Raw genomic sequence first — 15,800 nt, 5'->3', positions numbered from 1 at the left:
TGCATAGCGACTCATTAAAAAGCAATGTGGGCAGATAGTCTTATGTGAAACCAGTGTCCATAGTAAACTGGTTGTGCAGAAAAGGCAATGCTGTTCTGTAATTCCGGCTCGCCTGTTTCCCTTTTCCATTATTTGAATTGGCAGCAGCGGCAGATACCTGGTGCTCCATGCCTAATCGCCTAGTTATAAAGAAGCAATCCAGCAACTGCTGAATATCAACCTAAAGAAAGGCCAGGGATTGTACAACTGCCGAAAGCGGTCCAGGTTCTTAGCAGTACTTGAGGTGTGACAGAGATGGTGGGAGAAAGGCAGCTGCAGATTTTTTGTGCTAGCGAGAAAAGCACAATACCAGAGACGCAGTAGCAGTTGCGGCACAGACCTGACTATTCCTTGCTTTTCAGCTCCCGTGTTGTTGGTGGTTCAGTTTTCGAGCTCACAGGGACAGACAGGCATAGACTGTTAAAGCCAGGCTACACTTTTAAAATTAAAGTGACGTATATAAGCTGAATTTGACTATGCAAACGGTATAGTGAGTTATTTTCACTCTTAGGAATAGTCCCATGAAGTTCAACGGGGTTTCTTGTATGAATAAATAAAATTCAAAATAAGGTCTGCAGAATATAAATATGCACTGGACAGGACCGTGACTCAGTGCTGAGAGCCCAGGCTCTTCGTGGGGGCTATACCCACAGGGTACATAAATGCGATTCCTACTCAAAACATCAATTCCCTGTCAATATGTCATAGGAAAATTTATTCCTGACTTCAAATGCTGCAATCTTATTACCATATAGGCAGTGAGGCAGGAATGACTGATCCTGTCAAAAAGATGTTATTTAGTAAGTACTAAAAATAAGTCAGTAATTCAGGAACAGCTGTGAGGGTGGAACAGTCTCGAACAGAAACGAGCAGACAGCCTGAAAGGCAAAGCCAGCCCCTAATTGCTGACATCGCAGTCATTTGCCAAGCTGTCAACAGCATCAATCAAATTTTACCTTCCTAATAAAGTATCTGGGAATTTTGACATTTGGGCACGAGGCTGCCTGTTTTGCTGGGAAGCTGCAGAAGACTCCTCGCTGGAAGTCCTCGAGGACTCGTGCAAAGGACACCGATGCGGCCGCAGTGACGCCTGCGACGGGACCGGTAGGGCTCAGAAATCACGGCAGGGCCAGACAGCTGCGTGTCAGAGCGAACCGGAGGGATGATACAGTGGCCCGAAACAAGAGATCTGGTTTCCATGCCCAGCCTGGTAAAACCTTGGAGAGGTCACCCTTGCATTCGTCGCTTTTCTTTACATCATACTGGGACAGTGGCTGCTGAAGGCAACGTGAGCATCAAGGTGGTGTAGAGAAGCCGTAAGGGCTTGGTCCAGCAAAGCGGATGGTTAACACTGAGACTAGACATATCCTTAAAGTAAGGCACTTCCCTGGATAAAGCCAGCGCGGGTGTTCCCTCCCCGCTGTAGAGACAGGAGGGTTGCCTGTGCATTCAGAAGAAAGAATGCGGCCCTTCATTCAGAGACCTAATTAACTTAATTTATTGTAATTTACTATTGATTGTAATTTAGCTAATTTACTTTAATTTATTCTAAATGAAGTGTCAGCCTGGTCACATTTTATGCTACTGTTTCCATGATTACTAATAAACTCCAAAACCTCACAAGTTTACTAGGAGGAGAACTGATTCACCGCATGCAAACGCGGAGCCAGTGGATGCAATTCCGGGACTCAGGTCATCGCCTTAATTATGTGTTTATTCTATTTTGGCGTGCCGCTGTTCAGCCTCCTGAGCTCAGAGCTCCATATAATAGCCCTTTTCACATCTTCAGTGTTGGCTGTAATATACTTTATTCTCACCTACTTTCTGCACATTGATCTGTTTAAGAGCTTCAATTTAATTTGACTTGATGTTTGCTTGCTTGGGGCACTTACTCTTTCATCATGGTCTATTCTTCTTCTAAGGATTTACTAAAAGAGTTGAACATTAAGCCTCTTTATTTGGACTTGATTAAATAAGAGTCTTTTCACAGGTCTTCATTTCAACAAGATTTCTCAATGCTACCTTAATAATAAATGGAAATTAATTCTGGATTATTCCTAGCAAGTTATATATATATATATATATATATATTCTTTTTCTATGCATCGGCTTACTGTAACCTAACCTTTACTGTCATGTAGTGTTGTAGTCATTAATGGCTGGCGTAACAGCAGGCTTATACATCAGAGAGTAACACAGCTCCTCTACTGAAATTTGGACAACTCTCAACTCAAGAGAAATACAAGCCCAATTTCAACGTAAAGCTCTAGGAAAGAGTGACACGGCAACACAGGCTGCCCCAGATTTTTAACAGAAAGAGAAGCTGGTGCGACCGAGATTGCAGAGCGCAAAGGCACGGAGCTCTGCTCTGGGCTGATGCCACCAAGGTGTAACCCCACGGGTTGCAGGACGCTTACTCCTGGGTTAGGCTGTCCTAACTGCCTAGGAGGGACCGAGGGAGGATGGTGGACCTGTCAGGCCTTGGCAGTGGCTTTAAGACTCCTCCCAGGGCTTTTTGCGGGGTGAGAATTCAGTACCCACTAACTCTGCGTGCCCCCCCAGACATCTATCAGCGTTTTCTGTCAGCTAAATGCTTTCTGGTGACTGTTTGCTACAGGAATAATAACGTCCCTTCTAAAGTGTGCGCAGCCGACAGCAGGCGACACAAACATACCCACTGTTCAACCCCGCGCTGCTGCAGTTTATAGCAAAAACCCCCGCTGACGTTGTGCAGGACTTCACGGTGGGAGCCAGACTCGGTGCTTGTGCCTTCCCGACTGTGGGTTGCAGGTTAAGTAACTTCAAAGAACACAGAATTTTCCTAAAATTTGGGGAAAGAAAATCAAATTCACTTCTTTTTACCCTGAACTAAGATTCTTTCCCTTCTAGACTGACACTAAAACAGCTTTAAATCTGAAACGGGAAGCCGTGGTGGAATGAAACCGTGTAAAGGCGCTCTGATCTAAGGGCTGCAGAGGAAGCCATTGGAGAATGGAAATTGTAAGACATAGGCTGAATAATTTTAATTATATTTTCTGTTCTTTAACACTGACTGAATCTATTTCCTTGCAAACAGGCCGTATTTGGGTCCGGAGAACGCCTCCCAATCTCGGGAGACAATGCCCGTCTTTTATGTAAACCTTCTTTAGCTCAACTCACATGCGTTCCCTGGCTTTCATCGCTTAGGAAACACGCTTCCAGGTCTGCAAAAACCCCCGATACGCTTGCGAGCACATCCTTCTTCTGGCAGTTATTTGTTGCCGTATCTACAAAAGCTTAGACCCGTGATGCTTTCTGGAAGCCTGACTTCCCCAGATTCCTTTCATGTGAGGATGCCCTATTTTACCAGCGATGAGCACAATGAATCCTCAGTATTAAGACCTTGGGGCTGCTTGCTCAGGCTCAGTGCAACCAACAGAGAATAAACTAATATCAAACTACCGTGATCAAAAGTTGTGAGCGCAGAAGAGAAGCTTTGGGAAGAGATGCGAGCGTCGTAAGAGAATTGATCCAGAGCTTTGTAAAGCATGAAAACGGACTGTCGGGATACCGAGCAACGTGAGGGAGGAGCAGCTAACAAGGTCACTGCCTGCAGACAGACAGTTGCTGTCCTTTTCCCACCGACGGCGGGTGGACTATGTCTAGGCTGCAATGAGAGATTGCCCCCGGAGCGGCCAGACACGGTGCGCTTTGTGTCCTCCTCCTGCCCGGGCATCTCCCTCGGGGCCAGGCAGCAAACATGCCTGGCAGCCTGCGGATAGCAGGAGCAACACTTCCCAGTTACCGAAGTTAAGTAAAAGCTCTGAGCTAAAACGTTCCTGGGCGTACCTGACCCCGTCGATATAATTACAAGCTGGTGATACTTGCCAGTGATTTTGCCTTCTGGAGCTTATTAGATTCACGACCTGCTCTCTTTTGTCTCTCAGCTGCCTGCTGGCTAAGGTCTGGGGTCTCCCCTCCTCCTTTCTTTCTCCTGCAGAGTAGAACAGAATGGTATTAACAAGTGCTAGGGAGTTGGTTCCCTGGGGTTGAGAAAAAGAAAATCCGTTATTATATATCTATCTATCTATCTATCTATATATCTATCTCCATTATTATATCCGATATTGCCACCCAAAAAGACGTGGTTTAAGATAATACATTTTATCGTGCATCTGGGGCAGACCAGGAGCGCGCAATCAGAGCCCGTGGCTCGGAGGAGGGTGGTAACTTGCTGTTTTTTAAGTTACGATAACTTTACAGAACTCAAAACACGTGCCCTCAGCTCGAGATTGAAGCTAAATCCACCTAACGTTACCTCAGCTTAGGGGAATCGACAGAAAGGCAAGTCTAGCTAAACCAGTTTGAGAGTTTTCAGTGAAGTCCATGTAACTTGTAACATAAATAAGGCTAGAGGACTGCCCGTACAACAAGTTAGTTATTCATTGTTTTTATATCCAAATACATCATGTATATGTATATGTATATGTGTATGTATATGTATATGTGTATGTATATAAAGTTATAGATTTATATGCAGCTATTATTAAAGTCAATACAATTAACTGGCAGAATAGGAATATTCCAGAGTGTGCAAATTAAGTACACTGGAATATGGCCAGTTGTCCCATTTTTCCGATATCAGGAGTAAAATCCGTACTACGAGGAAGTTTCTTTAAGAACTCCGGGCGGTTCATAAACACATTTGCTCTGAAGGTGTTCATTCCCCTTCCACATTCAAATTCTGCAATAGAGAATTAATGAATTTAAAGCAACTCTGTGCGTCTCTGAGGTGCTCCATCGCCAGCGGCTCTGGGCTCCTGGAAGGCATGCTCACAAGCACAGTATGAATACAAAATCTTGAATACAAAGGGTGGAAACAGACTCTAAAAGCAACATTTATCCTATAAAGAAACAGAGCCACGCCACATCACACACACACATCCTCAAAAGCAGCCACCACCAGCACGTATCTGGTATTCACTCGTCCCAGACCAGCTGCAGTTCAAGAACCATAAAGACAAATTATTTCAAATAGTAAATTGAGGAAAACTGCAATCTGTTTATAAACACTTCACTAACAGCCAAGAGAGAAAATTCAATCCAAAATATTATTATGGGGAAGGAACTGGTCATCTTGGTGGACTTGGCAGCATTAGGTTTATGGTTGGACTCGATGATCATAAAGGTCTTTTCCAACCTAAACGATTCTGTGATTCTATGATCTTTAGACAGAATGCAGACCTGGCCTCTCACTCCCAGTACGGAACTGGGTGTTTCTGACCCCGCTTTCATAGAATCATAGGATCGTCAAGGTTGGAAAAGACCCTTAAGATCATCGAGTCCAACCGTTAACCCAGCACTGCCAAGTCCATCTATACCATGTCCTCGAGCACCACATCTATCCGTTCTTTAAATCCCCCCAGGGATGGGGACTCAGCCCCTGCCCCGGGCAGCCTGGGCCAGGCCCTGACAGCCCTTTGGGGGAAGGAGTTTTTCCCAATACCCAACCCAACCCTGCCCTGGCGCAGCTTGAGGCCGTTCCCTCTCGTCCCAGCGCTTGTTCCTGGGGAGCAGAGACCGACCCCCCCGGCTCCAGCCTCCTTTCAGGCCGTTGCAGAGAGCGATGAGGGCTCCCCTCAGCCTCCTCTTCTCCAGGCTGAGCCCCCCCAGCTCCCCCAGCCGCTCCTCCCCAGCCTTGTGCTCCAGCCCCTGCCCCAGCCTCGCTGCCCTGCTCTGGCCACGCTCCAGCCCCTCCATGGCCGCCTTGGGGTGCGGGGCCCAGCGCTGAGCACAGCACTCGAGGGGCGGCCTCCCCAGTGCCCAGCGCAGGGGCACCATCACCGCCCTTAAGGAACATTTTTCATTCCCGCAAGCCTAACGGGCAGCGAGTCCTGGGCTGGCAGGTCAGAAACACGAAAAGCAAGAGAGAAGCGTTGGGATTCGGCAGGACAGCGAAACACCCTGCCCTTCTCACGCAAGCCAGCCCCTTTTTTGTCAGAAACTGGGCCCAGGCTGCTGACAGAACAATTACTGAAAGTAATTATTTTCTCATTGGGTAAACACTCCAGCACAATATGCAACTGTTTTTAGAGCCGGCCGATGTCCATAAATTATCTAACTGAATTAGTGCTGGCTTCCAGAAGCCCGAGCTGGTTAGGGGGTGGGAAGGAGCTTGCGTTTTGGCTGAGCTGTTGTCGTGAGAAGTAGCAGGGCTCTTTCTTGAGGCACCAGGACACAATCTTGGCGGGGATCCAGCGCCAGGCTACAATCGGAATTCATTATTCATGATAAAGTGGGAGGCAAATCTTTTGATTTATTGGCAACAAGCAGCACAAACACCAGATGCCTTCCAGCCGAGCCGTGCATGCACGGACTGAAAGAAACGTGCCTCCTGGTCCTTTTTAGGCAGATCAGAGTCCCAGAGAAAATTTGCTAACTTGGTTCCACACTTTCAAGAAAAATATTTCACTTCACATTTGCAATAGTGCTTTGTGGCCAGAGAGACAAATCCATCCTTGCTGGTCTCTGTTTGGTTGGTGTATGAACAAAAAGCTACCTGGACAATTCAGGCAGAAAACGAAGAAGACCTACCAGAAATCATCCTTATGATAATTTATCATTATATCACATACATGCAGCAACACCGAAAGTCACAGCTATAATTCTACCGAGGGATTTTGATAACCCCTTCCAGGCAATTTGTAATTCAGCCCCGGTCTGTATCTCTTCTCTGTCACCTCACCACTCCCTCGACTATGCATCTGATCATTGCTATTCTTAATTTCACTGCTCAGCGGCTACGAAGCTTTTCCCACACCACCCCGTCTAAACCGAACAACCTCTTAGCGAACACGCTGGGGGATCTCCATCCCTTCTCCTTCATGCTGCGGTCACGTTTGTCACCGAGGCTCTTGGGTGCCATTCAGTTTTTATAGTACAAGCTCATGCCTTTCTGAGCAAGCAGCAAAAAAATCCACCAGAAAAAAAAAACCAGTCAAGTCTCAGTTATCATCCAGATTGCAAATTAACTCCATTCTGCCATTTTTTTGGGCACTACCCGGCTGTGGCACAGTGTTCTTCTCCCCAGTGACATGAAGCACCAGCACTGTCCTGGCCAAACCATCGCCCAATTGCTCTTTAAAAATCTATTTCTTTGTTTTTCCAAGCTAAATACCCAATTATGGTCTTATAGCCCAAAGTTTGTGTTTTGTGTTACCTCTTTTAGGACTCCCTTCGTCTCCGCTCCCCTGTGTAACTGAGAATTGACTGTAGCTTGTTACGCTTCCCATGTTTCACTTGTTTTGGCTAAGCAAGGATAAGTTCTCTGCTTTGAATTCACAGCAGTGTGGTTTTGATGCTGCCGTGGAAGGGAACGTGTAGCTCATGACTCCTCTCAAAGGGCCAACAAAGAAACACACGACAACTCTGCCATTTAAATGACAATATTTCAGCTGCAGCGTGAACACCCTGTTGTGGTGAACAGGAGAGTTCTCACCTCTCTTGGGGCCAGAAAGCAAGTGTAGAGTAGGTCCAGCTCAGAGGAGATTTATCCAGGTCCAAGAGCTAGGAAAAACTTTATTTTTTCGTTACCTCTTAAATTCTGCAAAATTTAACCTGACATGAGGCAGATTAACTTTGATTCAAAGACGTAGCCAGTGACTAGTCTCACACATTGCTTTGATGATAGCGTCAGGTATTCCTTTGATGTAATCTTGTTTATTCACAAAGAATTTTCTACAGGTCCGGTTTTCCTCAGCACAGCAGAACTCAAATGGAAAGAATGGTTTGTTGGCTCACAGCTTTCCGGCTAACCTGCTGGCCTACCAGTCTTCTCTCAGCCATCGCTTTGGCTTTCTGCTGCTTCTGCTGCTTCTGCTGCATCTTTTCACCCATGCTCGTGACCTCAAGAAAATACTCGTTCCTCTCTATATGCATTCAGACTGCAGCAAAACTCATTTCCTCTCCCGGACCACCTTTGCAAAGCCCTGTATTTTGGGAAATCACTGCTATTGTTTTAGGAATCTCAGTTTACATAGATTGCATTACTTCTGACATTCATTTTACATGAAGAGTGGTTGTTATGCCCTTGAGCTCCAAGAATTCATCTAATCTGAAGAATAACTATACCTAACACAGCCTGGGGGGGCAGAGATTTTTATCTTGGTTCTCTGTTCTACTTTACAACCCTGTACACTGGTCAGGCAGGGTCTGCCCGAGCCTGTAGGCTGCAGCGAGGTAGATCAGCTTGCATAGCATTCACATGAGACTCCTAGCTCAACCGACTAGACACTCACAGTTGGCTGAGCATGGCCTTCAGCAGCCGGCCAAAACAAACCTTGGCATCACAGTGGGGCACTCTGACCACTTTGCCATTGTGCTGCCCTTGATGGGCACCCTACACCTGCCCAAGCCACCCGTTAGCTGCCGCTGCCACCTCCACCGAAAGCCTACACTTGAGGGACACTCAAGCATGAAAGGTGGTCCTACTGTTCCCGCTGTGGACAGGGAGCTGGGTGAAGTGCTGAAGACCCGATCCCCAGGGAGCTGCCCAGAAGCAAAGGATGGAGGACGCAATATTTAAATGGGACATGAGGAAGCATTTCTTTATCGAGAGGGTGGTCAAGCACTGGAAGAGGCTTCCTAGAGAGGTGGTCGATGCTCCAAGCCTATCAGTGTTTAAGAGGCATTTGGACAATGCCCTTAATAATGCGCCCTTTAACCTGTCAGCCCTGAATCGGTCAGGCAGTTGGACTAGATGATCGCTGTAGGTCCCTTCCAACTGAAATACTCTATAGTCTACCTTATTGCTCTCTGCAACGGCCTGAAAGGAGGCTGGAGCCAGGGGGGTCGGTCTCTGCTCCCCAGGAACAAGCGATGGGACGAGAGGGAACGGCCTCAAGCTGCGCCAGGGCAGGTTTGGGTTGGGTATTAGGAAAAACTTCTTCATCGAAAGGGTGGTCAAGCATTGGCCCAGGCTGCCCGGGGCAGGGGCTGAGTCCCCATCCCTGGGGGGATTTAAAGAACGGATAGATGTGGTGCTCGAGGACATGGTATAGTGATGGCCTTGGCAGTGCTGGGTTAACGGTTGGACTCGATGATCTTAAGGGTCTTTTCCAACCTAAACGATTTGATTTGATTTGATTTGATTTGATTTGATTTGATTTGATTCGATTCGATTCGATTCGATTTGATTCTATTCTATTCTGTTCTGTTCTGTTCTGTTCTGTTCTATTCTATACAGACCTTTAGCAGGAGGACTTCTGGGCAGGGGCTGCAGAGGGGACTCTGTGGCCAATGTGTCCACAAAAAAGAAGGAGCAGAATTTCATTATGTGAGTGGGAAGCTGGGTCAGCACCCGAAACGGCACACCTGCGTTGCTGAACAGTCATTACAGATGAGACTACACACTAGCAATTACTTTCAGCTTAAGTGATATTAAAGGGAGATCCTTGATAAACAAGCAAATCTCGCACAATTCATTTCTCTCCTTGCAATAATCCTCTATAATTACGGATAAATGCCAGATTTGCTAGAACACTAGGCATTAAAATATTCTCCATTGCACAAATGGATAGAGGCTCAAATCTCACTGAGGAGAAGAAAACAGTGTGCTTACTGTATCATTAGCAGCTCAGAATCATTTGCATCTGGTTGTCAGCTGCATCTACAGCGTAATGCTGGAACAAGCGACTTTTAAAGTCTTCAAACAAGGCTTGTCCCACGGGGTCATGGTCAGCACATGGAACCCTAAACCTCACAGAAACCTTTGGGAGCCGCTACGTAGAAACATTTAGCACAGCTGAAAAATAACATCAGGACACCCATTTGCAACAAGAGGCGTTTTGTCAAAATATTTCTTTAAAAGCCTCAAAGAACTCTACCCAAAATGGTGCTAGAGTTTGGAAACATACCACAGAAAGAGGGTGAGGTGGAAACTGGAAAGCTCTTTGAAGTACTGCAGTATCCTAGGACTAGGGGACGCGGATTAAAAAATGATTCATAAAAGGCTTTTGCTCAGACACTGGGAACTTTGCGGAACACCCCGGAGGAGTGGTGGGTCCGGCAAAGTTAATCGCATTGAGAAAGAGCCTACGCCAGTGCACGACTGCTTAGCCAAAGAATCGCTCGGCTGGGGTAATTCACGGGTTGCTTGTTCCTGTGCACAGGGCTCATCTCAGCTCTATCAGTTATTTACTGACAGTACAATCTGGGTGCTTTCACCGCGGCTCAGTTGGTTCCCGAGGTTTTTGTTGGCACAGCGAAGAGGAATCTCCTCCTCTCTGCACATTCGGTCGGGTGAGAGTCTGTGCGGTCCTTTTCACAGGGACTAGACAACGGTCAAGCTAATCCATCACCAGGCTCAGATTAATGACAGTACTACCAGTTTCACGAGTTACTGCCCGTCAGCTGAGTTGAGGTACCCGCTGTGAGCCCATGAAAAATGAGAGGTGGTGTTAGCAGAGACTTAAACGAGAAACGGGCCAAACACTGCACACAGGTGACTACTGCAGCCTCCTTGCTCTTGCTCCTACTGATGCTTAGATCTGACCACAGATCTAAGATTCTGAAAATATCTGATGCCAGATGTGTCAAAGGAAAACATGGGGCAGTCCTAACACAGGGCGATGTGCAAAACTATGCTTTCGGGTGGAAATGCCTTTCTTTTGCCGGTTACTGACCAAATAATCCTGGGAGCCCAAGAACGGACGGATCTAGGCAGCCTCTCCCAGGCAGTGCAGATAAAAATACTATTAATTAATTGCTTAAATGTTCTATAGTACATACATACTCTTACACCTGCATCCCCATTCAATCCTCTAAATCTCTTTTCAGCCAGGAGATCCTTGAAGTGATAGAATTACATTTTGTCGCAATTAATTCATTCTTCCTCTTCCATGCAAAAACCACAGATTCCTCTCAACCTTGCAGTTTTATTTAAACACTCTCGAACAAACTCTTGTCCTGATTCTTCCCATTACAGCTGTGTAACGTCCCCAGGAGTTACGGCCTATTTTGTAGGCAGACACTAACAAGCTGTGCCCATGCTCTGCACTGACAGGGCACAAAGTAGGGCAGCTGCAACTACAGCAGGACCAAGATCAACCCGAGAAAAGCCGAAAGAGCAGCAAAGTGGGTTTGCAACCAGGTTGCTGAAGTGTAAGGCTTCCAGGCAGCTCGGAGCACAGGCAGAGTGAGCTTGCAAAGGACACAGACATACCCTACATCGCAGAAAGAGCAAAAGGGAAGAGATCACGCTCTTACACCTGCCTAGCCTGCTCGATGGGATCGTAGTTGTCGAGGTAGTTGAATCGGATGGTGTCTGTAGGATGCCGGTCTGACGAACGCCACGGTGGGAGCTCTTTTTTCTCCTTGTTTGTCCTCCTTCCTAGCACAGGAAGTTTTGCCTCTGGGACGTTGCTTCTTACTGGTTGCACATCAATAACTACAAACTCATCCTTTGAAGGAGTCTAATAAGAGAAAGGAAAAGAAGAAAATAAATTTTAGTCTATAATGGAAGTGAGATTTATTTTGCCTAACTTTAGACTTCTAATAATTGGGTATTAACTCAAAATTAGTCTCTCCAGACTCGATTATGGTCAGTGGACAGAAACAGGCCCCCTGACAGTGCACGTCATCACCCATGTCACAAAATCTGTACCAAGTTGAGCTGAACTGCTTTTGAGATGCTTTGGCTTCTCTCCATTGACTACAAGAGAGCCTACGGGGGAGTCTGGTTAAAATCAGAGGGCTGAGTTTTCAATTCAGGGCAGCAGAATCCCACCCTCACAGCCCCGCAAAGCAGGCATGGCATCAATGAATCCCAGGAGAAAGCAATGGCTACTGAGTAATGCTCCACCTCCCCCACATGGCCCTGCCACCTTTGAAGAGGAGAGAAAGGGACAGCACCAAGGGCTATGACAGGCATAATGGGTGGTTTTTTCCTTTCCACCAGGTAAACCGACTCTGCAATGTCAGCAGGGGTGATGCTGGGTACCCCACCTCTGCTTACCAGATTGAGGCAAGCTATCGTATGCTCTATAAACCAAGGAAAAAGAGAAGGGAACAGCCTTGAGTGCTGGAGAGGAAAAGTTAGAGGGTTGCTCCAGAACACCCCAAAAGGATAGCAGAGTGAGACCTTGGTGATTGCTTCTCCTAACCAGTGAGATTTTCACTTCTCCCCTACCAGGGATGGATGATGGGAAAGTAGAGCTCATGGCAACACGTGAGTTTAGATTCTAATTTAAAATGTCGCCTCTTCCATTTTACTAGTGGGAGATTACAGAAAGATAAAGAGGCAAAGGGTTGGGCACCCGACCAGCCCAGAGCATCTCTAGAGGTGGTAAGTATGTACCTTCGGTCTCGTGACACGCAGCTCTTTCACCATCTCAATGTAATGTTTCTTCCAGATTCCTTGCTCGAAGGGGGTTGGAGAGAAGTTGATGTACCAGCCAAAACGCAGGCATTTCAGCATCCAGAGCTGATCCAGTTCAGACAGGTACTTCCAGTACCAGCTCACCTGTGAATGCCCAGTAAGTTGAAAATGTTGGGGTTTCAAGCACCCAAGATTGCAGCTAGAGACTTCTGTGCTGTAGATGTAATTCCCTTATGTCCTTAAACTAGTACAATTCTTCAGCACTGTTTACGCTCCATTTAAACCTTTCATTAAACCATTTAAACCATTCAAAGTCTTCATGACATTCTCAGTGTCTAAGTGTTACTGTTCTCCAGCACAGGGTGAAATACTCCAAAAATCACCGGCCAAGAGAAAAAAATTCAGCTTGTTTGGGGCAATTTCCTACGCTTCTACTCAATAAGCATACAGCAGTTGGAATAAACCCTTTATTAGTTTCCACTGAGAAAACCAGCATCAATAAACTCCCCAAGTCTGATGATAAACTCGTTCTGAACATTTTCTTCCTACTCATGTTCTGCTGTTATAGTCCATCACAGCGTCACCGTGCGTGCAATGCTTCTTCCAGCTTAAGGACAAACATCATCTATCATCGGCACTGCCATGCTTATAATAGCAGCCATCCGTGATATGACACAAGTAGCGCTGTAAAGACCTTTCTTTCTAAGTAAGTAATTTCCTAACCTGTCTTCTCCCTGCCCGTGAATGAATAGTGTGAGCTGCATCCACGTAAAACATGAAATGCTGGAGAAAGATACTAGAGCAAGCTTTAAACAAGCCGAGATTTTGATATATTCGGAGTATTATATGGAGTCCCATATTCGTGCAGTAATAATCATAGAATCAGAGAATCAGAGAATCGTCAAGGTTGGAAAAGACCCTTAAGATCATCGAGTCCAACCGTTAACCCAGCACTGCCAAGCCCACCACTAAACCATGTCCCTCAGCACCACATCTATCCGTTCTTTAAATCCCCCCAGGGATGGGGACTCAGCCCCTGCCCTGGGCAGCCTGGGCCAGGGCCTGACAGCCCTTTGGGGGAAGGAGTTTTTCCTAATACCCAACCCAAACCTGCCCTGGTGCAGCTTGAGGCCGTTCCCTCTTGTCCCATCGCTTGTTACTGGGGAGAAGAGAGCAACCCCCACCTCGCTACAACCTCCTTTCAGGCCGCTGTAGAGAGCAATAAGAGCAATAATGTCACCAAGAGCTGGACTTTCTCATTCAGAACCCCTTTGGGCATCACCTCACAGCACTTTATCTCACGCAAACTTATTTTTGGAGTCTTAGCCACTGTGCTCAAAAGACTGAAGCCCTAGCCACTGTGCTCAAAAGCACATCTGTAACTTCTCTGCTTCTCCACATCCAACACTTTACCCTCAAGCATTTTAAAAGATCTGGTTTTCTTAAAGCATGGTGTGCGGTTCTGTACAACTAGGACAAGCCGATACTTTTTGAAGCCATTAATGATTCTGCACACAGTGCAAGGTACTTTAAAAGAACACGATTTCAGAAAGCACCAGGCCTCCTTCTTGGGAAGAATCGGTCTTGTGAAGTGCCACATTTTAAATGCCTTAGAGTTGAGCATCTAAAATTACTCTTCTAAATCTTGGCCAACCTGGCTTAATTTAGGATCTGTGGAAGTGTTGCATTCGGTCTCACACAAGCGTCACCAAGCATTTGGCACCAGGCTGCCAAGTCAGAAGCCATCCTTGCGTTAGGAAGAGCAGCACTGGTATGTCTTTGCTGAAAACTAGCGCTGTTTCCTTTTTCTTTTAACTAGCTTGACCTGACTTTCTGAACTTTAGATATGTGTTGGCTTTTTTACCTGTGCACATCGACAGAGGCTCCGTGGGTCCAGGAAGGAAAAGATGTATAAAGACAGGACTCTAGGAAGCCTTGTGGTAAAATCTAGAGCCTCGGTGGGGACTCGGTCCTGTAGCTGCTTGGCACAGAATTTCTGCTGTGACGGGGAGCAGCGTTCCAACAGGTCCACCAGGATCCTCCGCCTCTGACCATCTGTCCACTTGTCAAACTGAAAAAAGGAGTTTCAGGTTCTGAGAAACCGGAGATGCAGCTTCTTAAAATAAAGCACACGTTCAAGGCAAGGGAAAGTGCATAAGCAGCAGCTTCTGGTGACTCATTCAAGAGCAAGGCACGTAGGAACTGGGAACAAATAGAGAGGCTACATTAAAAGAAACTCTGAAGCCACATAACATATGATTTATAATCCTCAAAGGATCCAGGATGGCCTAGTCCAGGACACACTCATGCTCATAAGACTCTTTGCTCCTGGGACCAGCTCCGAGACTTGGTTTCACTCGTGGAAAGGACAAGACTCAGGTGTGTGTTTACAGGATCAGGTCCCAAATTCCAAGGAGTTGACTGCCGATTCCTCGTCTATCCTGACACTTCCATGGCCCCCACTACTGCAATATTTGAATGCCTCACAATTTGTAAACTATTTATTCTCACAATCCCACTGCATAGGAGAGAAATCCCCACTACAGAGAAGCGGAGCAGAGAGAAACTAAATCAGCTGCCTGTGTCACAAGGAAATTCCGCGGCACAGATCCGGCAGCCCAGTAACAAAGATTTTTCACAGCATTTCTATGCTTATGCCAGGTATCTAAAGAGGAGGATTAAAACGGTTGTGGGAAGAAATGAGCACTTAGGTAACCACACAAGCATGTATCGCTTTGCTACGATGGCAACAACAACGCCGCATTGACCGGAGTGGGGCAGAGCTGTGTAAACAGGGTGGGAGCAACGGTGGCGGTAGCTGGTGTTTAACTTGTGTTGATAGCAGAGGATGGAAAGGGCCCCGTCAGCAGGAATCTCCTGGGAGAAGACTGACCTCATCGCCACAATCTGTGCGATCTGTCTCAAAAACCTGCAAGAGCAGTCCTGGCTGCGAGGGCAGCGCCGAGTGCCAGGAGGGAGGAAATGTCGGAGGACCACGGGCGGCTGCAGGCAGGATCGGCAGGAATCCCCGGTGGGAATTGCAGGCAGCAGAACGGCACGGGTCAAGATGGCTTTCCGGAGGTGAAATACGGATTTCGGACAAGTCCCGCTTCATCCTCGTTCCTAGCACAGCAAAAGCAGCCTCGACCCAAACTCACCTTCTTTTCAAAGGGAAAACCCAACTCTCTGGGGAATTCCCCTTTGGGGAACGCTGCTTTTCCCCGTTTGTTTCTTTCTCACGCGTTGGCCATCCCCAAAACACGCACCCCGCTTTCACGCCAGCTTTCAAGCCAGCTTTCCACAACTGACAACTCGTTCTCCACAGGTCAAATCACAGCACATCCATTTTTGCATTTAACCTCAGGGGCGTTTGAAGTCCTTATTTAAATGTGACCTCCAAAAATGA

General features: G+C 46.8%; 1 protein-coding gene across 1 annotated transcript in view; it reads right to left on the bottom strand.

The window, feature by feature from the left end:
* Window positions 1-15,800, bottom strand: part of FBXO16 (F-box protein 16) — a gene marked incomplete at both ends in the record, with an annotated part of 32,804 nt that overhangs the window by 3,377 nt on the left and 13,627 nt on the right. The window contains 4 exons of the mRNA XM_082305238.1: window positions 3,919-4,012; window positions 11,284-11,489; window positions 12,374-12,538; window positions 14,259-14,465. Coding sequence (XP_082161364.1) covers window positions 3,919-4,012; window positions 11,284-11,489; window positions 12,374-12,538; window positions 14,259-14,465 — 672 coding nt within the window. The remainder of the gene's footprint in view (window positions 1-3,918; window positions 4,013-11,283; window positions 11,490-12,373; window positions 12,539-14,258; window positions 14,466-15,800) is intronic.

This window comes from Platalea leucorodia (genome assembly GCF_965183815.1).
Source record: "Platalea leucorodia genome assembly, chromosome: 3".
Taxonomy (NCBI): Eukaryota; Metazoa; Chordata; class Aves; order Pelecaniformes; family Threskiornithidae; genus Platalea; species Platalea leucorodia.
Note: the sequence above shows the minus strand (reverse complement) of the source record. Positions and strands in the feature narration are given on the sequence as shown.